The sequence below is a fragment of the Lynx rufus genome, unplaced genomic scaffold, assembly GCF_022079265.1.
Source record: "Lynx rufus isolate CCGP_SWC_20201006 ecotype Redwood Valley unplaced genomic scaffold, mLynRuf1.p SCAF_7, whole genome shotgun sequence".
Taxonomy (NCBI): domain Eukaryota; kingdom Metazoa; phylum Chordata; class Mammalia; order Carnivora; family Felidae; genus Lynx; species Lynx rufus.
In genome coordinates, this window is record NW_025814889.1 from 6,530,043 (window position 1) to 6,557,044 (window position 27,002).

At 48.0% G+C, this 27,002-nt stretch overlaps 1 protein-coding gene across 4 annotated transcripts in view; it reads right to left on the reverse strand.

Moving 5' to 3' along the window:
* Positions 1 to 27,002, reverse strand: part of SFMBT2 (Scm like with four mbt domains 2) — a 227,553-nt gene that overhangs the window by 169,346 nt on the left and 31,205 nt on the right. For all 4 annotated transcript variants that reach the window (XM_047064867.1, XM_047064866.1, XM_047064869.1 and 1 more), the window contains 2 exons: positions 23,475 to 23,569; positions 21,095 to 21,335 (listed from right to left, as the gene is read on the reverse strand). In XM_047064867.1, the coding sequence (XP_046920823.1) occupies positions 21,095 to 21,335; positions 23,475 to 23,569 (336 nt within the window). The remainder of the gene's footprint in view (positions 1 to 21,094; positions 21,336 to 23,474; positions 23,570 to 27,002) is intronic.

The following is a 27,002-nucleotide window of genomic DNA, read 5'->3' on the forward strand; positions in this document are numbered from 1 at the left end:
TCTCAATTTTTCTGTACAAGCTTGAACAGAATTACCCTTTAGAGACACTTACTTAAGTAGTCACAGATGACAATATGAAGTCTAGGGAAATGGGTGGGAGTGCTGATTATGTAAGGTTGGCCTTGAGTTGATCACGATCAAAGTCAAGTAACAGGCAGATGGGGGTCACCATACATTCCGTCTACTTTGGGATATGATGAAATCTCCCATAATAAAGGAGTTTTAAAAGCAGAACAGGAGGGGCATTTTGCACTCATTAGGAAAAAGGACAGCTGCAAACCATGGCAAGTAACAACCAAGGCTCCAGATTTGAGCCAAATGTGCCAACAAAGAGTTGAGAAGTTGAAGGGCACCTGGTTGGTTCAGCGTCCAACTTCGGCTCAGGTCATGATCTCGCCGTTTGTGGGTTCAAGCCCCGCGTCGGGCTCAGTGCTGACAGCTCAGAGTCTGGTGCCTGCTTCGGATTCTGTGTCTCCCTCTCTCTCTGCCCCTCCCCCACTCACGTGCTGTCTGTCTGTCTCTCTCTCTCTCTCTCTCTCTCAGAAATAAACATTAAAAAAAAAAAAAAAGAGTTGAGAAGTTGATTAGTTGTGGCCTTCATTCTCTTTGTCTTCTTAAACCCTACCTGGTCGGCAACTCACTGCCTCATTAAAATGGATTTGCCTTGTGTTCACTGAGGGGGCACCGAGGCCTCCCAGCAGAAAAACCTCAGAAACCAACAGCCAGTTGGTACTAATCTAAAGGGGACTCCCGTGCAGATCAGTTTATGACAAGAAAACTGTGAAATCATGTGCTCGGATCACTATGATGGGCACACACTTAAATGTGCACGCCTGAGCAAATTTCATCTGCCTACTGAGTGGAATGGGGAAATCAGAAGAATACCCTTCTAGAATATTCTGAATGGGAATGAGAGTCCACAAGATTAAGTTATCAGACAGGAATGAGTCTTCTGTGATGAATAATTCTTTCAATGTATGGTTGGTTCCGGTTTGCTAATATCTCGTTGAGAATTTCTGCATCTATGTCTATCAGGGAAATTGGTCTGTCGTTCTCCTTTTTAGCGGGGGTCTCTGTCTGGTTTTGAAATCAAGGTAATGCTGGCCTCACAGAATGAGTTTGGAAGTTTTCCTTCCACTTCTATTTTTTGGAATAGCTAGGAATGAGTCTTCCGATCAAAAAAAAAAAAAAATAGAAATGTATGTGCCTAACTTCAATTAAAAAAAAAAAAAGTAATCACCACAGTCCTATTTCCCTTGTTTTATCCCAAACTATGACGAAACAATTGCTTAAAAGACCCAAAACAAACTGCTTTGACACAGATTTAAAAAAAAACCAATATTACTACTAATAAAATGTCTTCTGAAGAATTATACTAGCTTTGTTGGGGGAAAGGAGGAGACACCTGGGTCAGAGGGGTAGAAAAAGAACACAGTGCCAGGAACCTTCCTGTACAAGCAAACCAACACTGATTTAGGCAGAATGAGCTGATAATTCTGACTTAGGAACATACCGCTAAGACCACGGGGACATGAAGGGGGCGGAAAATGTGACCTTACCTCCACAACTCCTCCAAGTTCCCGGCAGGGTTTGTCAGAATCTCCCAAAAATTCAGCAGGATTAAAGGAGACAATGTTCACTCTTAATGTTAGTCTCATCCACTGACCCAGGGATCGTCTACCAATTCACAACTATTCACGCGCTTCTGACAAGAAGCCAAGCTGTGCTTTCATTTGACCCAGTTCGTCCGGGGCTCCTGGTGAAACCCCCATGCTGTCGGTGCACGCACGGATCTGCGGCATGCGCAAGAGGAGGGGAGGGGAGGGGAAACGTTTTGTCACCTTACCTCCCTACTGCTCGAGTCTTAGGCGTCTTTGCCTTTTAAGGGTCAGGAGCATGAGATCGATGTGTGGGTGTGATATCTCGAAAGAAAAGAGGGAACAAAGAAAGGTTTTAGTGGCTGTTTCATCTGTAATTCGTAATTTTTTATGAGCACATGGAGAAAGACGATGAAAGGATGTGGAGGGATCTCAGGCAATGAGTAGCAAAAGGGGATCCACAGGGAAGGAGAAGGAAGACAGGAGAGGGCTGGACAGAGAGACACAGCCAGGAGGCTACCAGGGAACAAAACCACCCGAGCGAGAGCCGGAAAGCGGGCAGTCCCACTTCTCAGTCCACGAAGACTGGGCCACCTTACAAAAGGCAAATCCCAGATGCCACGGTTTCCAGGCTCAAAAGACCTTTCTTAAGTCGCGGAGTCCCTTCAGGACCACTCCTAAATAGACAAAGGTAAGAAACTCAAAGTTGAACGTAATAATTCCAACACCCGTCATTCTGCGGCCAAGTCCACACCCACAAAATGAATGAATATCAACAGGGACCTGGTAATGAATCCCAAAGACACGGGGGTCCGCATGCGCCCTCTCCCCTCGTCCACAATGCACACCATCCCAACGTGGTGTTCGGTCACTGCAGAAAGGACACTCACGCTCGCTCAGTTTCTTACCAGGAAACACATACAGCTGGAACGTAAACCCGACCGGGGTGGAGGCTTCATCTACACAGTTTCCCATTCTGCTTCTAGTACCAAGAAATGGTATCATTAGAACTATTGACACTATTGAAAATGGAATGAATCACCACTACCTACCTGAGCGTTAAACTCCTACCACGTTCAAGGCGAGAGTAAAGGCATCAGACACCTGAACTCTGCTGTCTTCACATCCCAAATGCCCTCATTCTTCTTCAACGCCAAGGTCCAAAATGGCAAGAACTACTAGCCTGATTTTGAGCCTCACATTTGACTGTAAATGTCACAGAACACGCATCGTATAACCCTTGCTTTTATCTCTTTGTACAAAGTCATTGGATCAAAATATTGTAATCAACGTTCTGTATATAACCTGGGGTTTTTTTGTTTTTTTGTTTTTTGTCTCTCAAGACCCGTGCAGGACTTTTCTGCCCGCGGTATACTCTAGAATTGTACAATGCAAATAAAACTTAAAAAAAATTTTTTTTTAAATTGGGGGGGGGGACACCTATGATCTCATTGTTCCAAAATTCGAGCTCCGCGTCGGGCTCTGGACTGACAGCTCAGAGCCTGAAGCCTGTTTCAGATTCTGTGTGTGCGTGTGCATGTGTGTGTGTGTGCGTATGTGTGTGTGTGTGTGTGTGTCCGCCCCTCCCCCACTCATGCTCGCTCGCTCTCCCAAAAATAAATAAAACATGAAAAAAAATTAAAATCGCACAATGCTATGCTTGGGGTGGGGAGGCTTCTTTTCTCCTGTACACTCATCTTAAAACAGTTAAAAACAATGACCTTGAGAGAGAGGGTGTTTTGTAGGACATAATAAGACACCACTAATTCTTAAAACAAGCCTTGAGAGCTGCGGGTCTCTTGAAAATATCGTACACATATTAACTGATAAGCGCAAGCCTAAGAAAAATGGGATCTGAAAATTTAAAACAAAAAATGAATCTAGGCCCAATATGGTATGTTTAGGCACACAGAGATGCGGAAGTAGTAAATAATTTCATGCACCGTTCCCACTGTGCTCCACCTTACGAGCACAGGGAGAGCGTGGCTGGCGCCCCCAACTATGAGAAAGGCAATCCTGCTGGGCCATGAAGCTCTTTAAAGGCTAACACAGGGGGAAAGTACAGATCACACTAACTCAAGAGCAAATGCCACCAGCTAGAAATTTAAAAGCGCTTCATCAACTACAGAGAATAAATTTTGACTCCCAAATGAAAAAAAAAACAAAGTAGTCTGGTCCCAGGTTTTTGTATTTCAAGCACTCCTACGTTTTCCTCGAGATGTTTGGAAAGATGAAGTAGTCGTCCTAAAAACAAAAACGTTTGTTAGCTGAATGAGCTGTAGCAGACACTGCTAATGGTCCCTACGGACCACTTCTTTTAGTAAGAGAATCTCCCACACCCCGGGAGTTTAGGCGACGCAGTGGGGCCCTACAGCTACGCGGCGTTATTTCGCTCCCTCGTGTGCAATGAGAGATGGCCGGGTGCTAAGTTTCGGCCCATGGAAAGTGGGCGGCTGGCCCTCGACTCCCTCTCTCTCCCTCCTTCTTGCTGGGAATGCAAAGCAGAATCAAGCTTCCACCATCCAGTGGTGAGAGCGGAATGGAGAGAACCCAGTGCCACAAGGACCCAAGAGAACAGAGGTCTGCCATCCCGAACCACTCCCCACCGGCCTGTTGTAGGAAAGGGCAGTGAACTTCTAAATGACTGCGAGCCCCAGTGTTTGAGGGGTTTTTTTGTAACAGAAGTTTACGCTGTACCCTAATACATAAACCATGCGATCAAGGACCTCGGATGAACTGTAAGGGAAGAATCTCCAGACGAGAAACATTTTGGAAAAGAAAGAGGGAAGGAGGGTCTAGAAAAAAAAAAAGAAGAAAGGGTACCATAGAAATCGGAAGAGAAAATCATGACCAAATCTCTGTACTTCTAAAACCCCCCCTAAAAATCTTTATAATACAGTTGATTCTTGCACAACGCGGAGGTTAGGCGGCTATGCATGCTGATCAATCAAAATCCACATATAACTTCTGACTCCCCCGAACTTAAATACTAACAGCCTACTGTTGACCGGAAGCCTTACCGATAACATCAACAGTCAACCCATCCTTTGTATATGTACATATGTTATATGTATTGCACACCGTCTTCTTAAAAGGAAGCCATTAAGAAAATTAGCGGGAAAATACAGCTACCGTATCATACTGTATTTATTGAAAACAGCCTGCACAGAAGTGGACGGTCACAGTTCAAACCCAACAAGTTCAAGGGTCAAGTATACTTTAGCAAACAGAATCAAACATTCTTCTGATACCAGTAGGATGAGCTAAATTGGGAAACTAAGTAGGCAAGCATTTCCAAGAAAAATCAAATGTAATCTAATATACTGCACTTAAATATTTGTTAAGAAACTGCTGCCAGCTACGTTAATAGAATGTTTAATGGACATTTATTTGCCAGTGGTTATTTATGTGAACATCCTCCCTGCATAAATGCTTTGCAGAAATCCAGCCTACAAGGGCACATAAATACAGAGGCTTTACTGAAAGAACCATTAACAGGACTTATAAATCCAGAGCTCCATGTACATTAGGGATCTAAAATTAATTTTGATGGGCTAACAAATTACACATTAGATGTACAGATGAAGAATGTAAAAAACGTTGCTTTATTCGTTTCAAAAAACAAACGTGTGATTGACTATCACTCCAAATAACACTAAGCAAGGCATATAAATCATCCCTTAATCTCTAAAGGACGATAAAACATTTAAACCAGAAAGTAGGTTTTAAATAAATTGTATTCTCTTTGGAGATGTTTCAAAGAGTTTTGTTTTGGTGATGCTTGAGGGTGGTGGGAAGCTGGTGGGGGCTGGCACGTTAATATGCCTTATGACAGTCTCAGGAGATATTCATCATATAATTTTCTAAGAAATAAGCTGAGAAGATACTAATGACTTGACCTAACTGTCTAGTGTGAAAAAAATAAGTAAAGATGATTTTAATGGTGATAACTCCTTTCTATAACCCACAATGGGCTTTGGGGGGCTATTAGTCACTACTGTATAAATTTATCAAATGGGCTTTTAAAAAAAAAAATTGCATGGTTTGATCAACAATGCCAAACAGCTCTGTCAATCGGTAAGAGATAACCAGAAAAATAATAATTATGAAAAGCCCTAAAATCGTATTTCTTTTCAATTCAATAGCACTTCCTGCTGGTTACATCTCTTCAGAAATACGAAATTTCTAGCGGCTGACTACTGTGAATTCTTGCTACAATCCCCCCGGAACTTTTTAGAAGATGAAGAGTTGGGCCTCGTTTTGTGCAATCTTTCTGTCCTCAAAGCTGTTGGACCTAACTAGATTCGGGCTCATCTTTGACAATTAAGCATCTGACTTCGGTTCAGGTCATGAGCGCAGCACCGTTCGTGAGTTCGAGTCCCACATCGGGTGAGCACGAGCCCTGCTTCAGGTACAACATGAGTCCCCAGGTGAGCCCCACTTCCCTCTCTCTCTGTCTCTCTCTCGCCCCTTGTGGGATCCTCTCTCGCTCTCAAAAACACAAAACACAAAAAACACCTCTTTGGGTCCAGGACCTAAAGCAGACAGAACGAAGGGCAGGCCGGCACAGGACGCCGTGTGGGGGCTCACTGGTTTCAGGCCTGCCGCCTCTGTGCACCTGTGCTTTTCCCAGACCCTCAGGCTGCATATGCAGATTGCCACCCTGCCTATCACCCATCTTAGACACAACACTTGGAGGATTAGGTGCTGTGAGAGCAGAAATCAGTTTCTAGGATGCCCCTATGTGGAGGCACTTCTCCAACAGGCGGGAAGGCTCGGGCTCAGAAGCCCTCTCTCATGGGGACATCCCGAAATTAACCTGCCACTCGGCCAGGGGGCCGCCGGGAGCCCAGCCGCCCTCCTAGAACACACACACAGCCCCATCCAACCTTCCTTCACTCAAGGCATCCACGCAGGGCCCCAGAGGGGTCACCTACGGCTCCATCCCGCAGCTCCCTCCCCCTGCCTCCGTCTACCCTGTTGATGAGGTCGGGCCAGCCCTGATCCCTCCGTAAGTTTCCCAGCCCAGCGCCCAATCCTGCTGTAGGTTCTAGATTTTTCCCATGGGCCCCGTCCTACTGATAGGGGGGCTTGCTCTGTTCTGGCCAGTCCTCGTCCCCGGGCCCGGACCACGTGACCTGGACTTCCCACCTGGATTCACCACGCCTCCCAATACAAAAATCATTAGAATTATTTGTGTACCAGGTCAATGCCCCCAGGCTGCTGTCTTAGGGCTTTATCATGTTAAAGGAGACAGACTAGAGACTGTTTTACACTGTAGATGTGACTCTGGCAGAATTCTAAGGTAGTGAGGACCCACTCAACTCATAAAGCACCTGTCTATCAGAGTAGCAGTTCTTTTTTTCTTAAATAAATGCTTATTTATTTATCCTGAGAAAGAGAGAGAGAGAGCGTGCATGAACAGGGAAGGGGCAGAGAGAGAGGAGAGAAAGAATCCCAAGCAGACTCCACACGGTCAGCACAAACCCTGAGATCACGACCTGAGCCAAAACCAAGAGTCAGACGCTCAACCAACTGAGCCGCCGGGGCGCCCCAAAGAGTAGCTATTCTTTACAGCCTTTATTTCTCCACGCCATATCCCCTCTGTTGCCACCTGTTTGGTAGATACAGAATAACGAAAACTTTTTCGAGGCTTGAGAGTCCTATAAATCAGTTATTCGCCTTTCCCTTAGAATGGCTGACACCTGGCTGTACAGAAGCCCATACCCTCCAGTCCCACCGACAGGGCTATTTGCTCCTACAATAAATGGCATTAGATTGTTCTGCCATCGACACCCACTTTCCCCAGATTTCCCTTCTCCTCCCTTGCAGTCGGGCTGTCTGTCGTCATTCATCTTCAATACAAGCGTCCGCGACTAACGCTCTCCTCCCTGCTTCTAAGCACCGTGTCCAACATGCACGGGGCTTCTGCGCCCAGGAGCGGGAACTGGTGTGTGTGGGTGCGGTAAGATTTAAGAGGCCCTTCGATAAATAATGTGCATACGCCACTACCAATTAGTTCTTGCCGGTGGCTGCTGTGATTTTTAATTAGTGCAGAGGCTCCGTTCCTTATCCACTTAACCAAACACTGAGCTTTAACTACGGGCAAGGCATAACAAATAAAAGTGTTATAATTCCAACTATACGGCCGTGTTGGAAAAAGAAAACCATGGAGACAGTAACAGATCGACGGTTGCCTGGGGCGGGGCGGGGAGGAAGGATGGACACGTGGAGCACAGGGGACTTTTAGGCTCTGAAACGACTCTGTGTGACAGTATGATGGTGGCACATGTCATTATACATCTGTCCAAACCACAGACAGTGCAACACCTAATGTAAACTATGGACTCGGTGATGCTGACGAGTCAACGTAGCTTCATCAACTGTAACAAATGTACCATCTGGTGGGGGATGCTGATGGGGGGAGGCCGTGTATGTGGGGGGCAGGAGGCTTAAGAGAAGTCTCTGTACCTTCCCCCCCAGTTCTGCTGTGAACCTAAAACCGCTCTAAATAGTAAAGTCTTTAAAGTAATCAATCTCGATAAATAAATAAAATTTAAAAGTGAATAAAACACCATCCGTAGCCAGAGGATAAAGGAAGAAAAAGAGAGTATTTCTAGATTTCCTCCTACATTCTTAGCACAGGCTCTAAGGAGTTTATACAAATCCCACGTTAGATGCCAGGACTTCCTCACGGACGCCTCCCTAGAAGGGAGACCATTAGGGCCTCTGACATTTAAAAAAAAGAAGGAGGTGGGCACCTGGGTGGCTCAGTCGGTGAAGCATCCCACTCTTGATTTCGGCTCAGGTCATGATCTCAGTCTTGCCATCAAAACCCACGTCGGGGTCTGCACTGACAGCACGGAGCCTGCTTGGGATGCTCTCTCTATCTCTCTCCCTCTCTCTCTGCCCTTCCCCTGTGCGCGTGCTCTCTCTCTCTCTCTCTCAAAATAAACATTAAAAAAAAAAAAAGAAGGAATGCCGTGACACTACATGTTCTTCCCACTTTACTGTCAGGTTCCAGAGAGCTTCCATATCTGCTGTCAACGGAGATGCAGACAGTATGATGGAAACAGGTTAAGTGACTTCGTGCCGAGGTAACGACCAGCGAGAGGCAGAGCTGAGCCACCAGCCAGACCACCAGACTCAGGCGGGCACCCCCCTCCTCCATATGGCGGAGGCACACTCTTCAATGCACAAGAAGCCGCTTCAAAAACACCCATTTATTTGATGTTAGGTACCAACAGGGTCCAGCGCAGACGGACCTTTCCCGTCGGCCTCTGGCAGACCACCAGAGAAGTCAGGGGTCGCACTTCCGTGCCCAATCAGGTCAACCTCCGGCTCTTGTAAATGTCCATGACAGCTAACCACGCTCTAAAAAGGCTTAGTAAAAACAAAGACAAATTTTTAAAACACGGGAAGAGTGCAGTCTCAGAGAAGTTACCACCCGGACGAAAAGGAAGATGCAACCCAAGTTTCCAGAGATCAGAATTTCAAATTAATTTCCAGGACATCTTAGCAACACAAGAGTGAGGTTTTCGAGAAGGAAAGGCCAAAGCAGGAAACACCGACAAATAAATCCGTACGCTAGCAGGTGTCATATAAAACACCGACTTCCAAAAGCAAGACCATCATCTGTGTACCTGTCATTGGCCAAAAGTTGACTACAGTACAAATGAGCTTCATATAAAACGCTTCATAATAAGCCTATCATATATTCCCACCAAAAAAGCCACTGGGCAAAGAGTAGAACCTCAATAAATAACCCTTGGTAGATTGGTGTAAAATTTTTTCCACTTCCACAGCAATAGTAATACAGCTTGTGGACCAAGAGAGCGGCCGGGAGGCAATGTCAGGGCTCTTCACCATCAAGCCAAGGTCCTCTCTCTACCAGTTCTGGTGCTCCCATCAGCAAAGGACCCCAGAGGGAGACTTGAAAGGAATCCACGACTGAATATAAATTCTACAAAAGCCCAATGATGAGAAATCCTTCCAGAGCCCTAAAAGGCTTCTAAACCCTTGAATTACAAGTCTAAGATGGACATGGGAGGACATTCAGAATACTGAGACACCTAGGCTCAGGCAGTCACCCCTTGGGATAAAAGTACACCTTCCAGATCATACAGGCCAAATATGTGCCCAGGAAAGCAGGAGGGACTAGTCGGCTTTTTGGGATGGCCTTTTTTTTATTTAAACTTTTTTCTTTTTTAGCGTTTATTTATTTTTGAGAGACAGAGACAGAGCACAAGCAGGGGAGGGGCAGAGAGAGCGGGAGATACAGAATGTGAAGCAGGCTCCAGACTGTGAGCGGTCAGCACAGAGTCCAACACGGGGCTTGAACCCACGAACTGCGAGATCATGACCTGAGCCAACGTTGGATGCTTAACTGACTGAGCCACCCAGGCGCCCCAAGAATGGCCTTTTTTCTGACACAGTTATGGAAGACGGCTCTCCAAACTCTATTACTCACATACCCCCTCCAAAGAATTCTGAAAAAACTAATGTTTCCCCCTGGTGTATTTTCTCTTTTTTTAATTTTTTTTAATGTTTATTTATTTTTGAGAGAGAGACAGAGATAGAGACAGAACATGAGCGGGGGAGGGGCAGAGAGAGAGACACAGAATCTGAAGCAGGCTCCAGGCTCTGAGTTGTCAGCACAGAGCCTGACGTGGGGCTCGAGCTCACAAACGGTGAGTGACATCATGACATGAGCCGAAGTCGGATGCTTAACCAACTGAACCACCCAGGCACCCCTTCCTTGCATATTTTCGATTAGGCATTCTAAAATCTTTCATTCATTTCAGTAGTTACAAAGGATGTCGTTTCCTATAACTGCATTTTTGACACTTTGAATAAAATGCCGTATCGCTCCCATAACTATATCCGATAGAATGATCTGACCCTCTCCACCATGCATTTTTTTAATTTTTAAAAAAATTTTTTAAAGTCTATTCATTTATTTTGGGGGGGGGGAGAGAGCACGACCAGAGGAGGGGCAGAGAGAGAGAGAGAGGAAGAGAGAGAGAATCCCAAGCAGACTCCATCCACACTGTCAGTGTGGAGCCCGACGTGGGGCTCGAACTCACAAACCATGAGATCATGACCGGAGTGGAAACCAAGAGTTGGACACTTAACCAACTGAGCCACCCGGGCGCCCCCACAACCATGCATTTTTAATTATTTTTTTTTTCAACGTTTATTTATTTTTGGGACAGAGAGAGACAGAGCATGAACGGGGGAGGGGCAGAGAGAGAGGGAGACACAGAATCGGAAACTGGCTCCAGGCTCTGAGCCATCAGCCCAGAGCCCGACGCGGGGCTCGAACTCACGGACCGCAAGATCGTGACCTGGCTGAAGTCGGACGCTTAACCGACTGTGCCACCCAGGCGCCCCAACCATGCATTTTTAAATGCGTGTAATTAAGTGCAACTTCAACCCTTTGCATGGAACTCCTCTTTCTCCTGAATTCAAGCCCACCCCACACCCCTCCGACTCCTACTACACGTAATATCTTCACCTTTTTTTCATTCCCATTTCATTTCATTTCATTCTTTTATTGCTCACCCTACCTGACTCCTCTGAGACCACAACAAAAAATATAACATATAATTTTAAAAATTACCCTTTTAAAAATCCCTCCAACCGTAAAATGAAACTTTTCTTTAGGCTCAGGGTACTAAAATTACTTCTGGTCCAGATCAAAACATAAGTAACATTACAAAATTTGATGATTAACCGTAAAAGTGTTGTACCTTGATATGATGCCTTGAGTAAAGAAGGTTTCACTTAACACACCGAGATTTTGTGTTCGGTGCCCCAAAGGCTATGCGTGAGATGACGTTCTTCTCTGGCTGACTGGGGAGGCAGGAACAGACACTTCAGTGGTCTTCCCAGGCGGATGGGTGTCACGAAAGATACAGAACGCAAGGGTCCGGAAATTGGCTCCCAAAATGGACCCATACCAAGTAACCCCCGCCCAGGTCACAGGGGCCGTGAGAAACCCAGGGTGGAAAGTTTGAACAGGCCACCCTTCCCCGTACAGGGCCCAGCAGAGCTCAAATGTGAGCCCACATACCACACTGGAAATATTCTCAAGTCATTAATCAAGCAAACAGGCTGTGAAGTAAAGTATGCCCCATCTTCCTACGTGGACAAACACATCTTCACAATAACAGAGTCACATAGTACGTAAAAAGCTATGGTATATAGACAACTGCAAGTTGGTCAAATGCCAAAGATAAATAAATTTAATAATGACGGTGTATCCGGCTGTTGATGGGCTAGCGATGTTTGGATGAGTAATAAATTAAAGACTTAAATAATTCATAAATCATTCTGTATCTATTCCATAAAAAATTATTTTCCTTATATTTTTCCAGCAAAATCATTAGCCATCTAGTTAAAAAAAAAGCAAGATTTTCACATAATTTCTTTCTATTCACAGAAATCATTCAAGGCATTAAAAGATAAAATATAATTATCTCCAGTCTGTACAATGTTAATATTTTCGATGAAAACAATGTAAATCAAAATGCAAACATCACAATTTTAAGTATATCTTATTATATGTCTTCAAAAAAAAGCTACTTTCCTGCTGAATATTCTAAATCATCTACTGAAATTAGTAGGAAAATTACAGGGGCGCCTGGCTGGCTCAGTCAGTTAAGCGTCCAACTTCGACTTGGGTCATGAGCTCACGGTTCGTGGGCTCGAGTCCCGCGTCGGGCTCTGTGCGGTCTTCATGGAGCCTGCTTGGGATTCTCTCTCTCCCTCTCTTTCTGCCTCTCCCTGACCAGTGCTTTCTCTCTCTCTCAAAATAAATAAACTTTAGAAAAAAAAAAAACTAAAGCCACGATGAAGTCACATTAGCTACTGTCTTTCTAAACACGTCGTAGACCCTTGTACCCAGACGTATATCTGCATTAGCCATATGTCTGGGAGGTAAGCCCAGGGGCAGGTACTCTCAGAGAGCAGCACAGGGCTGAGGAAGAGATACTCCCATGGCTGGGTCCTGTCAACCTCTCAGATAAATGCAGAGGGCATGACCCTGGAACAGAGGCATGCTTGGAACAGAGGCATGCTTGGAATGGCTCTGGAATGGAGGCGTGGTCCTGGAATGGAGGCAAGACCCTGGAAACTCGAGCCTGGATGGGGAACTTAACAAGAAGCAGCAGGAAGTCAGAGTCTTGTTCAGGAGCCCAGAGCAGGAAAAGGGGTGGGAGAAACTCACCAGTCCAACAAGCTAGAAGGCAGTCGGAGGCATGAAGGAGGGGACCAGATGACGCCAGGGCTCCTGGCTCTGGGCGGGAAAACAAAGGCACGTCGGGCTGGGGACAGGCAGAGGTCCCAGGAGGCCGTGCTGCGCTGCGAGAGCCCTGTCTGCTCAAAGGTGACCAGAAGGTTCTCTCAGCACTACCTGGGCCCCGCTGAGAGCAGTCCAGGGCCGGGACCCTCAACAGGGGAGAGGGGACCAAGAAGACAGGCCCTGACAAGGAGACGAAGGACCAAAAATAGCCAACAAGAGGCCACAGGGACCCACAGAACTAGCCCACCCACATCCCACACAGAATCAGACACGAGCCTGACTTAAAGTATATGCTGCTGGATTAAGCAGCACGAGAAAGTAAATTCACTTACGACTAACACCGAGACGGAAAATCTTACGGTGCCGCTTTGTGCTTACAGTTTTCACGTTGCAGAAAAACCCAAATAGCATCTGATACGATTTACATAACTTTACATAATCTCATGATTACCATTTGGCAAGGAAGTTCCAGACCGAATCGCTTCCATTTATTTGCCTCCAAAAATGACAAGACGGAAAACATTCTGGACAAGTTAGCGTTCTACCTTCTTCTTAAAAATCGCAAGAAGCCAATTCCACCACTTTTCTTAGTAGTACGTTTCCAAGATTTCGAGTCTAAAGATTCAACAGTCTGATTGACACAACTTAATCAATAAACAAATATTTACTAACCTCCTCCTATTTTCAAAGCACCGATTTCAGACGTGGAGGGTGGGGGCGGGTAATCCTTACTTCAAACTCGACTTCAAACTGTCTGACCTGGGGATAAGGTATTCCCACTCACCAAGCCACGATTTTCAAATGTAATATAAGAATTATACCACCCAGGGGGCGCCTGGGTGGCTCAGTCGGTTAAGCGTCTGACTTTTGATTTCGGCTCAGGTCACGATCTCACAGTTCGTGAGATCGGGCCCCACATCGGGCTCTGTGCTGACAACACAGAGACTGCTTGGGTTTCTGTGTCTCCCTCTCTCTCTTTCCCTCCCCTCTTCTTTCTCTCTCTGGAAATAAATAAATAAACATAAAAAAAAATCATACCAGCCAGTTTACAAAGCATTCTTCAGATAGGGTTAGACTTAGTTAGCTGGTGCACAGCAGGCACCAAATAAAATTATTTTGTGGGTGCAAGTGTTTTTAACTGAAAAGCCATGATGCAAACAGAATAAAATCCGTGATCACACTTCGAGAAACCAAAGACGGGGATGTGTGATGTACAGTGAGTTTCAAAAGACAAGTACGAACACCAAGCAGGAATTATAGGAGAAGAGACTACTGTTCTACTCATAAGCTAACAGTTGTTCACCACTATCTATGCAAAGGGTTTTAATTTATAGGACAGGACCACCATTCGGTCTTTGCTTTTCCTTCCACAGGCTAAAACGAACAGTTTCATCGGTATCTAATCATGGGGCCTATTTATTGACTTCAGAGCCCCTTTATAAATCTCATTCATTGCTCTTTGAATTCTCACATTCAGAACATTTCTGAGCTGAAGGAAACCTGAGCGACCATCTGGGCCAACGCGGTGTGTTGTAAGACAGAGCCTCGGAAACGCGAGGTCACACGCTCAGAGGCCGCACGAGGCCACGTGTGGCTGTCCTGTCCTGTGCCCGACACTCGGGGCCCAGCCGCCTACAGGACCCAGGCAAATGAGAACCAACAAGCAGGGGCCAGAAGATGTGAAGAGCAGACACAGGACCGCCTGAAGAGGCAGGTACTCCCAGGATACCGAAGGCGGCCAGTGAAAACCACGTTGACTGTGTACGATCCATTCGTGTTACGAAAATGTCGTTCAGGTCATAAACCTCAACACTGTCGCATTCTGCTTCTCAGAGTCCGCGGTGACATAACTGGAAGGCCCGTGGTCCCGCGATTTCACAGCCCTACACACCAACTGCCCCCCTCACCTCTTACGTTATAACCAACTGCGGGGAAAAACAAAATTCCCCCAAACAGTCCTAAGACCAGGCTTCAGAACCTGGCTGCCTCTACGTGCGTAACATAAGGCCATATTCACACTTGCTGCTAACGCTTCATGAATAAACATCCCTTTATTCAAATAAGTTATATATTAACTAACTCCCAGTAATTTTCCTTCAACTTTGAATGGTAAATAGAGTCATTCTGGCAAGACTGCAGAGTTTGCAATTCAAATTACAGAAATGTTAATAACGGGGAAAATAAAAATTAGAGGCATGATTCCTAAGGCACCGTAATTCCAATACTTTTACTGCAACAGTAGAAAGGGCGCATAAATATTTCTCAATTTATAAGCCGAGGGGTCTCATTCGGGCAGGCTTCGTACTCACCTGCAATCTCACAGGAGCATTTCTTTCAGGCACTCGGTAGGCACCTGCTAGAAAGTCAAAGCTCCCCGACCCCACACGTTAGGAGGTAGTTGCTACTTCTCAATAAATAACAGTGAAACAGTCACTGGATTAAATGATTTCCTTACATTATCACCATAAACAATAATTATTTGGCAGTTGCCCTTTGCGAGCTTTGCGTGTGCTTATGAATAAATCAAGCCTTATTGATTTAGTAAGCTAAAACGTTTTCCATCTAGCTCCTCTACTAAGAGCTCTAATCCTCCACTGCACTTACCGATGCTTTAATGTGGTATTTTGTTAATACTTTTAATATGAGAGATTAGCGCCGATGAGCTCACGAGCAGGAACACTGCTCTTTGGACGGCCAATTGGCCACTACGCCCAGGCCTCTCTGAACACGTCCTTATTAATGGAGTTCTCTGCCTGTGGATTGGAACCCCTTCTTACTGAAACGGGGAGAGCAGCCGCCACGCTGTTTCCTTCTTTGTAACGTTTAGTGTAATAATGACGGCTCGCAGTGATTCAGGTATCTCGTCCATTTCAGATGGCAAGGCGAGAAAAATACGGGACTGTAAAAAATATGGGACTGTGCTCGGTGGTTGGTAAAACTATCATCTAAAATCAGGGGGCGCCTGGGTGGCTCAGTCGGTTAAGTGTCCAACTTTGGCTCAGGTCACGATCTCAGTTTCATCAGTTCGAGCCCCACATTGGGCTCTGTGCTCACAGCTCGGAGCCTGGAGCCTGCTTCGGATTCTGTGTCTCCTGCTCTCTCTCTGCCCTTCACCGGCTCACACTCCTTCTCTCTCTCTCTCTCTCTCTCTCTCCCTCAAAACTACACATTAAAATAAATAAAAAAATAAAACAAAATCATAAAATGAGTGTCTTAATGCGGTGACCTCAGAAGATGAAAGGCTACTTGGGGCAACCCCAGAATGTCCTCCCAGGCATCGAGCGCTATTAACCCCAGTCTGAGCAGGAAAGCCGGCCCTCTCCTTCCTCCCTCCCGGGGGGGGGGGGGAGCACAATCGCCCACACCCTCACCCCCTTGCTTCCCCCGCCTGTATTCTGGAGCTGTCCTGCACACAGTGACGGACTCAACTCCACTTCTGCTGTCACTCGGGGGGGAATGATTCCCGGTTCCCTGGGCTCCAACAGGGAACCGGCATCTTTGATTCTTTGGATTCTCTATCGAGCAAAATTCTGTCCGTTGCAGGCGACAAAGGACCCAGGCACTCACAAGAATTTCCCAGCCCCGTCTGTCCCCCAATCCACTGAGACGGGATCACCCCCACGGTGACACAGAAACTTCTGTGCTTCGTACACACTTCCACAGGTCTCAGCTCCAAAACAAATCCACTCCTCACGTATACGGTGGGCAAACCAGCACCCTTCTTCCTCCTCTCCTTCACGAGGACCACAAACCGAGGCACGTCAGGCTGGAACGGCCTTTAGGGACGATACAACCTCCTCTCAAAGATGAGAAAATGGAGAGGAATCTCACCCAGGTAGCTAAATTCGCGGCAGAGGCAAAGTGAGAACCAGACCCCCAGGCTCCAGCCGCGATGTTCCTCCCGTCAAAACACCCCCTGACTCCCTTTAAAACATCCCGACTCCTGAGATCGGTAAGAAGATCCATCACACTGGAGCATCTCAAACAAAAGCGTCACGTGTCGCCGACTTTAACTTGTGTTAACACCCTGCGACGCCTTTCAAGTTGAGCCGCGACGCAGACCGACCAGGTACGGTTCCAGAATTTACAATGATATTAGCTCTCTGCGGCAGAAAACCACACAAACAAGAATCCTTGTTCGAAAATAGATTCCCCCCGATTCCCTGCGGGGCACCCGCCGCCTCTGGCTACAAAGCAGTAATTATCCTGTACTGCAGCAATCAATAAAACCTTTTGCCCCCCTGAACCTGCTATTCCCTGACTTTGTTCTCCGCGGAAGATTTCCAAGTCATATTGATCACCTACTAAATTTTTTCTCAAGTTCCTTAGGAGCCACGAAGACATTCTCAAATTAGCATAACTTGTTATTGTTTGAGCGGGCTTCGGATCACTCAGGCACATTAATGCTTCCCCCCCTTGACTGGGTGTTCCCATTTTTCATCGGGAATTTGTCATTTTAAGTGTCTCTCTGTCTTGCCTAATAGCGCAAAGTCAGTAGGATACAAATTTGATGGTGTTTCCGAAACTGTGGCTGCTGCCACATTTTTCAGCCAAGCGAGGAGGAAGAATTGATTGATAAACTATGCCCTCTCTCTCTCTCTCTTTTTCTCTCGAGCAACAGCATGCATTTCTACCAAATGAACCCATTAGCTCCAAGAGTGTTAAAATTCAGCACCCTGGAACTTGTCTCCAGAACGATTCACTAGAGAATCTATTATATAAAGTGAAACCATCGTAGTACAGCCTTTCCAAGGGCATTTAACTGCTAACACGTCAAACTTTAAGAGCGAGTCATAAAGGAGATGAGAAAGGACGGCGAGGGGGCGAGGTAGGCACCCTCCCGAGGGTGTGTGGGCACGACCACGGGGCCTGTGTGCAGAGCGGGGCGGGCAGAAAGACCTCTGGTCCCCTAAACAGCACTGACGCCTTCCCAACATTCCATCAGCGCGAAGCATCCATCGCGACTGGTTTGCTTCATGAGCCGACAGAGACCACGGGGAAATTAAATAATCGTGCATTACACCGTTATCTTTTCACCTCGGCAGCTGTCTTAATTCAAAGCAAAGGGAATAGTATTTGGTCTTAAAAAAGAAGGAACCTATCTTACACCACTCACAAAAATTCACTCAAAATGAGCTACAGACCTAAGTGTAAGACCAAAAACCATAAAACTCCTAGAAGAAAACAGGTGGGGGGAGCACCTGGACATCAATCTTGGCGGGGTTTTTTTTTTTTTTTTTTTTTGGATAGGATGCCTAAAGCACAATCAATAAAACAAAAAATAAACAAGTGAGACTACGTGAAGCTACAAAGCTTCTGCGCAGCAAAAGAAACCATCATCAAAATGAAAAGATAACCTGGGGCACCTGGGTGGCTCGATGGGCTAAGCGTCCGACTCTTGGGTTTCGGCTCAGGTCGTGAACACGTGGTTTGTGAGTTCAAGCCCCACGTCAGGCTCTGCGCTGATGGTGCGGAGCCTGCTTGGGATTCTCTCTCTCCCTGTCCTTCTGCCCCTTCCCCCCCCCCCCCTCGGTCTCTCTCTCAAAAAGAAATAAATAAACTTAAAAAACTTTTTTAAAAAATGAAAAGATAACCTACGGAACGGGGAAAAATATTTGCAGCCACATACTGATAAGGGGTTAATATCCAAAATACATATAGAACCCATACAAGTCAATAGCTGAAAACAATCCAATTTAAACATGGGCAGAAGAGTCACTCGTTTCCCTTCATGTGTTTGGTGAAGGGGACTGGAGGTACGAGCTTCCAGTTATGACGTGAATACACTGCGGGGATGAAAAATACAGCCAATGAGACCGTCACAGCGTTGCATGGGGACGGATGTTAGCCACACTTGTGGGGAGCAGACCTCACGATACAGAGAAGGTGAATCACTTTGTTGCATACCCGAAACTGCTGTAACATCGCATGTCCACTGTATTCAATTTAACGAGAAAGCAAGAAAAAGTGAGAAGCTCTGAATAGACATTTCTCCAAAGAGCGCATCCTGGTACACGAAAAGACACTCGCCATCACTCATCATCAGGAAAACGCAAATCCAGACCACAGGGAGGTGTCGCTTCACACGTGCAGGATGGCTATCGTCACAGAGACCAGAGAGAACATGCGGGCGAGGATGTGGAGAAGCGGGAGCCCCCGAGCACTGCTGGTGGGAATGCCAACCGGTGCAGCCGCGGTGGAAAACAATACAGAAGTTGGTCAAAAACTTAGAACTAGAACTACCCTGTGACCCAGCAATTCCATGACTGGGAGTCTATCCAAAGGAAACAAAAACACTATGCTAAAGAGAGTTCTGCGCCCCATGTCCATCGCAGCATTATTTACAACAGCCAAGACATTAAAACCACCTACATGTTTACGGGCAGATGAACAGATAAAGAAAATGTGGGGGGCGCCTGGGTGGCCCAGTCGGTGAAGCGTCTGACTTCGGCTCAGGTCATGACCTCACGGTTCATGGGTTCAAGTTCCATGTCAGGCTCTGGGCTGATGGCTCAGAGCCTGGAGCCTGCTTCAGATTCTGTGTCTCCCTCTCTCTCTGCCCCTCCCCTGTTCATTCTCCCTCTCTCTCTCTCTCTCTCTTTCTCTCAAAAATAAATAAAACATTTAAAAAAAGGCAATGACAGTGGTTGCACAGCCTTGTGACCACATCAAAAATCAGTGAACCGCACACTTAAAGGGATGAAATCTTACAGTATGTGGATCATAACTCAGGTTTTTTTCAAGTATAGATGTTGGGGAGGGGCACACTCACAAATGTCATCGCCTCTAAGGGCGCCAGGGGCTTTGTGAGCAAAGACGGGGTTTGACCCTGGTTGCCTGAGAAGTGACCGGTGAGCTAACCGCTGGGGGAGGAAGGGGTAACGCGGGCAGAGGAGCAGAAAGAGGTCCACGGGGGAGAAGAGACGCAAAGGGCCCGTCTCTCTTTCTTCCGAGGCAATAAGGAGCCACGAGTCAGCTGAGGCCCGGGCAGTGCAGTCGGTCCTTACAAGTGTCACAGAAATGCAACTCAAACTCCAAGTGTCTACCGTGACTGCCTCTTAGCAGGCTCTCAATTAGGCACAACCCAGACCATTCCCACCAATCGGAAGAACGATCTATCGGAACTCGGAACAGAAGACAGTATCGGAAAGTTCCGGGAAAAAGCCACCGCCCATAACGGTGGACAAGAAGAAGCTCGGAATTCAGCTCTGACACGTTACGTGTCGGTTCGAAATGAAAACATCGAGTCGGAATTGAAACAGGCAGGCAGTCCTACGGACACGTTCCAGGTGCCTGAGGATCAGCGCGGAAATTCTTCAAGCATCACCCTGTCATCAAACACGGAAAACAAGGTGTTGAGGTTCAAGTATTTGGTAACGCAGCTTTTCTCATGTACACGATCGCATGGGCTCCTTCCGTGCCTGCGTGACACGCGGGGTTTTCTCCAACTCCGCACCACGGCCAGTTTGAGCCCGCGATTCCCTGTGTGGGGACCGTCCTGTCCAAGCAAGGGTGTCTGTCTGCCAGCACCCGGCCTTCCCACCCGATGGCAGCAGCATCCCCTACCCCCTGTCGTAACCAAAACAGGCGTTGCCAAAAGTCCCCTGGGGGGGTACAGTCACCCCAATGGAGTACCCCGTCTTCCAGCAACGAAATGGATCTCAACTACACAAGCTCTGGCCATTCCCTCGAGAGTAATGTCATTTCTCCACATGAGTTTGGCTTTCTACGTGCCTCACACCCTGACGGTCTCCCTGCAAGAAGGCAGGTTAAACCTTCTAGAGAAGCCTGTTCCAGATGCTCGATGCCACTGTTCAAAACGCCCCGTCTCTAAGGCGGAAGAAAAGCCACACAACCCAAAGAGGAAACAAGACGTCAGTCATGGGCGTCCCTCAGCCCCCCTTCCCCACCCCCAACACCCGTGTGATGATCAGGCTCCAAAGCTTTAAGTCTGCGGAAGGCCACGGTCGGCTGGGCGGACGTCCAAAAACACACCCAGGTCCCCCCTCACTCTGGAGCCCCTCCAGCCACTGAAACTCAAGACACGTCGCGTCAAGCACCAGACCCCCCTCCTACGTCGGTTTTCGAATCTCTGCCAGGCTTGTCTACAAGCGTCACGGACGGCGATCGCTCGGGGACCAAAAGGCTTCGGGACGCGGGCCAGCTTGGCGTCCGGATGCCGGGAGCTTACCATCCGGGGGCATCAAGGCCTTGTTATTCTGCGTGCACCACCCCACGGGGTGGAGGTCCGCTGTCACCACATCACACCAGAAGTCGGCCCGGCGGTCCTCGCCGTAGCCGCAGTAGCGCAGAAGCAGCAGCTGGCCGCAGGTGGTGATGACGGTGGCCACCCAGTACGTGTCCGGGTTGTTCTTATTGGCCACTTCTAATTTCATCCCCGGCTGGAAGTTGCTTTGAAGGCTGATCTCCACCTGCAGGAAAGAGAAGCACAGGGACGACGTCACTATGCCTGACACATCCGGAAGACGACAAGAGCTGCTAAGACAACGGCACGTAAGGGGCATCCGGGTGGCTCAGTCGGTTAAGCGTCCGAATCTGGATTTCAGCTCGGGTCAGGATCTCACAGTTTGTGGGTTCAAGCCCCGCACCGGGCTCTGTGCTGACGGTGCGGAGCCTGCTTGGGACTCTCTCTCTCCCTCTCTCTGTTCCTCCCCAACTTGTGCGCTCTCCCTCTCTCTCTCTCTCTCTCCCCACCCCAAATAAATAACTTAAAAAAAAACACACAGCACTTAAAAACAACATTCCTGGGGTGCCTGGGTGGTTCAGTCGGTTAAGCGTCCAACTTCAGCTCAGGTCATGATCTCGCGATTCACGAGTTCGAGCCCCGCGTCGGGCTCTGTGCTGACAGCTCGGAGCCTGGAGCCTGCTTCGGATTCTGTGTCTCCCCCTCTCTCTGCCCCTCCCCCGCTTGTGCTCTGTCTCTCTCTGTCTCTCTCAAAAATAAAAAATAAAAATAAAAACAACATTCCTATTGGCTTAGAACAGCGCTAAGAGGAATAGAACCGGACGTTCCGCTTTCTAGTAACCATGTTAAAAAAGCAAGATAAAACAGATGTAATTAATTTTAATAACGGATTTTACTTGACCCAACATATCCCAAATATCATCATTTCAAGACGGTCTTCATAATCCACAGAAGACCTATTGATGACTTGTTCTACGTCCTTCCTTCCCAAGGAAGCCTGCGAAATCTGGTGTGCGTTCTACCTCGACAGCATCTGTCTGGATGGTATACGTCTCAAGGGCTCAGGAGCTCCGTGTGGCTAACGGCCACTGCGGGGATAGCACAGCCTTAGAGAATGGGTCTCCTTTTTTTTCTTTTAATTAACGGTTACAGTCCATTAGGATCTACCAGCCCTCCCCTGAAAAGAAAGCTTTGGAGCCTGGCGGGCCGTACGTTCGAAAGCTAACAAACACATCTGATATCCGTGAGTAGCAGCTGCTTAAGAGATGATGGAATTATCCATAGCTTGTCCGCGGGTCCACGCCACTTTTCCTTTAAACCCTGCACACGTGCATCCGGGAGAGTACACTGGGGTTAAAGGGGAGGTGGGAGAAATGACAGGATTAAAGAGAACAGAGTGGCTCCGTGTGGGGGGATATTGGTAACTTCCTGGTCCAGAAAGGAAGAAAAAGTTTGTGGGTCAGTACCTCTTTCCTACACCACCTGAAGGGATCTAGCTGAGTCATTCCACAATCTGAAGGGGCAAAACAGCCCAAAGCAAAAACAGGCTGGAAACGTGCCCCCAGTTTGCTCACCACCCTCGGGCTAAGAGTCTTTGCCCCGGAGAGCCCAGTGAGAAGGAAAAAAAAAAAAATGTTTCTTGGAATTAAATTTTCATTTCCAGCAAAGAAACTGTAATGCCTCAGAACTCCAGTCCTGGACATTCAGTCTTTCCCTTGCTAATGGCATATTACCAAAAATCTCACCCATAAGCAAAAATCTGATAAAAACCTTGATCTTTTACTTCCTGGGACTTCCCCTCGGCTGGGCACACTATTTGCATTGCTCAAAGAATATTATTGCGAAAATGATTTTTTGGTTTGATACAAATGTGCCCTGAATATTTACGGGGGATTTCCTCTAATTTCACTCCTCTGCCCCCAAATGGCTACAAGACTTTTAGGTGTCCTGTCAAAATAAAAATATCATTTCCAACTAAGAGAATACACAGCCATTACATCTCCTGAGATACTATTACTTATCACATGTACTTGCCTAGTTTGCTGGCTCTTTATTCGCATCAATCAATCTTTCCTGTCTCGGGCCGTGTCTACTCGGGCTGTTTAGGGTACAGAACAAGGATAAGGTACACGCTGAGCTCCCCCTCCCCAGGCCCAGCCCCCCGTTATCAGAAGAGATAACGTACAAGGATAAGGCCCATCTTCCCCACAGCTCTCTGCGAAAAGCAAACAGACATGTGTCCGTATCTCCTCCTGATTTCTAAGAAATCCTGGCTCAATTTCCCTTTTCTTCCCCAAGGTTCAGCATCTTCCTGCAGATGCCCCTCCCACCCTCCAAATGCAGAAAGAGAAGGCGTGTTACATACATGTTTGAACGACGTGTGAGGAGCCGCGCTGGCTCCCGTTTCTTCCAGATACTCTCCCCAGTTAAAGCCAATTTCCTCCAGGCTTGAACCTTCTTCTGTTGAAAAGACAAAAAAATAAATACATAAAGTCAGAATATCAATACCAGAGCGAAGAATGGAACGGCACCGGCCCTCAGTGAAAAGCAGGAAATCCGTGATGCAGGAGACAAGCAAATTCAACGGGTTAGGAGAACACTATTACATGCACAGCATCGTGGGCTGACTGCAGAATGTTGACTAAGGAAAGGAAACACTGGAGAAATTCTACGTGAGCTACCCCGGCAAAATCCAGGGTAAAATTAAGTGTGCTCTCAGGCAAACGAAATGAGATTTGTTTCGGGGCACAGTTGCCGCGTGTTAGCGTATTCACTTGGAATTAGCCACTATCACTGTGGGCACTTCATGCTTCTGGGAGGTCGGACGACCAGGTAAAGGAAACCACTGGGCATTGAGGAGGCACCTTAATGTACAGATGAACACCTCTGACTACTGGTCACTTACCACAGCTGGAGGTTACAAAACAACAGCACAGATTGTTGGTGTTGTAAGGGACCTTATTAGGAAGCACGAGCCCTGACGTGATTCCAAGGAAAAAACTATTTGAGGTCCAGAAGGATCGCTCCAGGATGTGAGGTCACCTAGCAAGTTAGTGACAGAAGCCGACCAGCTGTCAATCAAACAATTCTCCAGGCATTGAAGACTGTGCGTAAGATACAATCTGTATCGTCAAAAGGCACCAGATAACTCCTCTTGAAGCACAGGTAACGACATTATGGCGTAGTTTCAAATGGAAAGAACTAATAAGCTGTAAACGTTACTTTCACCTATCTGCAGGGCTATCATAAGGAACACAGAGCAGTCGGGGGTACCCACGCATGCAGATAGGCAAGAGCTTCAAAAGTTTAGATTCTCTTTTCTTGCAAAACCGAGCAACGGGTGTGGATGTTCAGCCTGTGTGTCTTCTACAGGCAAGAAGCCTATGGGGCGCCTGGGTGGCACAGTCGGTTAAGCGTCCGACTTCAGCCAGGTCACGATCTCGCGGTCCGTGAGTTCGAGCCCCGCGTCAGGCTCTGGGCTGATGGCTCAGAGCCTGGAGCCTGTTTCCGATTCTGTGTCTCACTCTCTCTCTGCCCCTCCCCCATTCATGCTCTGTCTCTCTCTGTCCCAAAAATAAATAAACGTTGAAAAAAAAATTAAAAAAAAAAAAAAAGAAGAAGCCTATGTCACTGGCCAAGAATAAACACTGCTTTTGGTCACGTTGCTGATGGAGAAGTGGTATATCCTGGCAGGGAGGCGAGCCGGATCGACAACAAGGGACTCTAAGAAAGGAAGCCTTGTTCTTGCGGGCTATCGCTGCCCTTCTTTCCACGAGAGGTTTCTTTCGTTGTCAGTAGGAAAAGTCATTTTCTTGGGAGGCTCCGCGGCGTCTCAGAAATCGACAGAAGGTAATTTTTGTAAAGCCGGATGACGCGAGGCTAAACGCAGTCACCTTGCGTTTTGTCTTCTAAATCAAAGTTGCTTAAGCACGGCCTCCGCAGATCCTACCCCCGTCAAGTGGCTTGCAATTAAACGTCCAAGGAAAACAAAAGCCATCTGAAGAGCAAACCTTTTTCCCTTGTCGTTCTCCCAACATCCTGCTGCATCAAGGGACGTAAGTCCTTCCACTGGAAACACGCTCCCCGAAAAAAGTCAGCGGGTCCTCTAGCCGCCAGCCAACGAGAGATACTGCTGAGACACAGTTATGTTCTGGAAAGTACCTCGGGGGGGTGGGGGTGGCGGGGGTCACCCAGTGGGTGGTCTGACCCACAGTTCTTCTCTCCAAAAGGCCGCAAGCATCGATTACCAAGTCTGTTTCCTGAGGCACCAGCCAGAGGCATCCCCGCACAGCACTTACATGCTCAGGGGGGCTGGCGAGGTGCCTGTTTGGCGGCTAACTTGTGGCAAAGCAGGTCTGGAACTGCTGCACCCCCTACTCGTCCAGCTCAGCTCAGCCCACGCCACCGGCAGGCCTCGCCCGCTCCAGCTGTGGGTCACGCACGGAGCCCCACAGAGACACCACACGGTCACGGCAGTGTCCTAAGAGCCACGCTGTCCTGGGCCGGCGGCTCTCTGCTCATTGCTCCGCAGGCATCACCGCGTTTCGTCCTTCCAAGAACCCTGACAGACGCTTACTACCATCCCCACCTCACGGAAGAGAAGTCGGGAGCCCCGCAAGGCGAGGGAGCCACCGGGACCACGCAACTGTCTGGCCGCAGAGGCCGGAGCCGGCCCAGGCTGTCTGCTTTCGAGCCGGAACGCCTCCCAGGCGCCTTCCTGGTCACCCTTCTGCCCGATCTCACGTGGGGCACGTCCACTCCACCACCACGACCCGTTCGTCCTCCGGGAGGGTCCAAGGCGGACTCCAGGGCCGGCTTCTGTGTTGGCGAGCATTAGAACATTCCAGAGCCAAGCCAGGAGGCGGGAAGATGCAGGCGACCCGGCAAGGCGGGAGGCAGCAGCCAGGCTCGGCGAGAACAGAGGGCGCAGAGCCCCTGGAGTCCTTCTGCAGGAGGACACAGCGAGGGGAAGACGTGGGCATAATACTCAGTCTTGGGCCTTCAGAACCAGAAGGTCCTGGCAGAGCCCCTGGGTGAATGAACAGCTCCCGAAGGTGGAAGGGCCCTCCTGGGGGGTGATCGCTTCTGTGACGTCAGAAACATCTGCCTGGAGACGGGGCCCCCAGGAGCTGCCCGCCGCAGCCAGTGCCTGGGCCTACAGAGCTCCGATGGGCCCCATCACCGCGCCTGGAAGGACCTGGGGACTCGGTCACTTGGAATCAGCCGTGAGGGCGAGACCGTGGGTCACATTTCTCAGCTTTGGGGCGGCTCCCCGCAATGCTTCCTGCTTCAGACAGCCCCCACCTAGGCTGCGAACATCCTACCCCACATTTTGTTCTCGCCGAACCTTAATTCATCACAAACCGTGTTTCTCTTCCCGCGATACACAGGCCGTAGATGCTTTCATGCTCCCTCGGGTGCTCGTTCAAGTTCCCAAGAGATGGAGAGGTCCCCCCTGTGACTCCCAAGTGAGCCCCTGAGAACATGCTTCAGGGGCGTCTGGGTGGCTCAGCCAGCTGGGCGTCCAACTCACCGCTCGTGAGTTCAAGCCCCACAGCGGGTTCTGGGCTGACAGTGCAGAGCCTGCTTCAGATCCTCTGTCCCATCTCTCTCTCTCTCTCTGCCCCTCCCCCCATTCACTCTCTCTCTCTCTCTCTCTCAAAAATAATACACTTGGGGGAAAAAAAAAAGAACACCACTTCGGAGAGTTGATGCCTCCTGCAGTCCAGAGAAAATACTTTAAATTTTTTTTTACTTTTTTTAACGTTTATTCATTTTTGGTAGAGAAAGACAGAGCATGAGCGGGGGAGGGGCAGAGAGAGAGGGAGACACAGAATCCGAAGCAGGCTCTAGGCTCCGAGCTGTCAGCTCAGAGCTCAACGCGGGGCTGGAA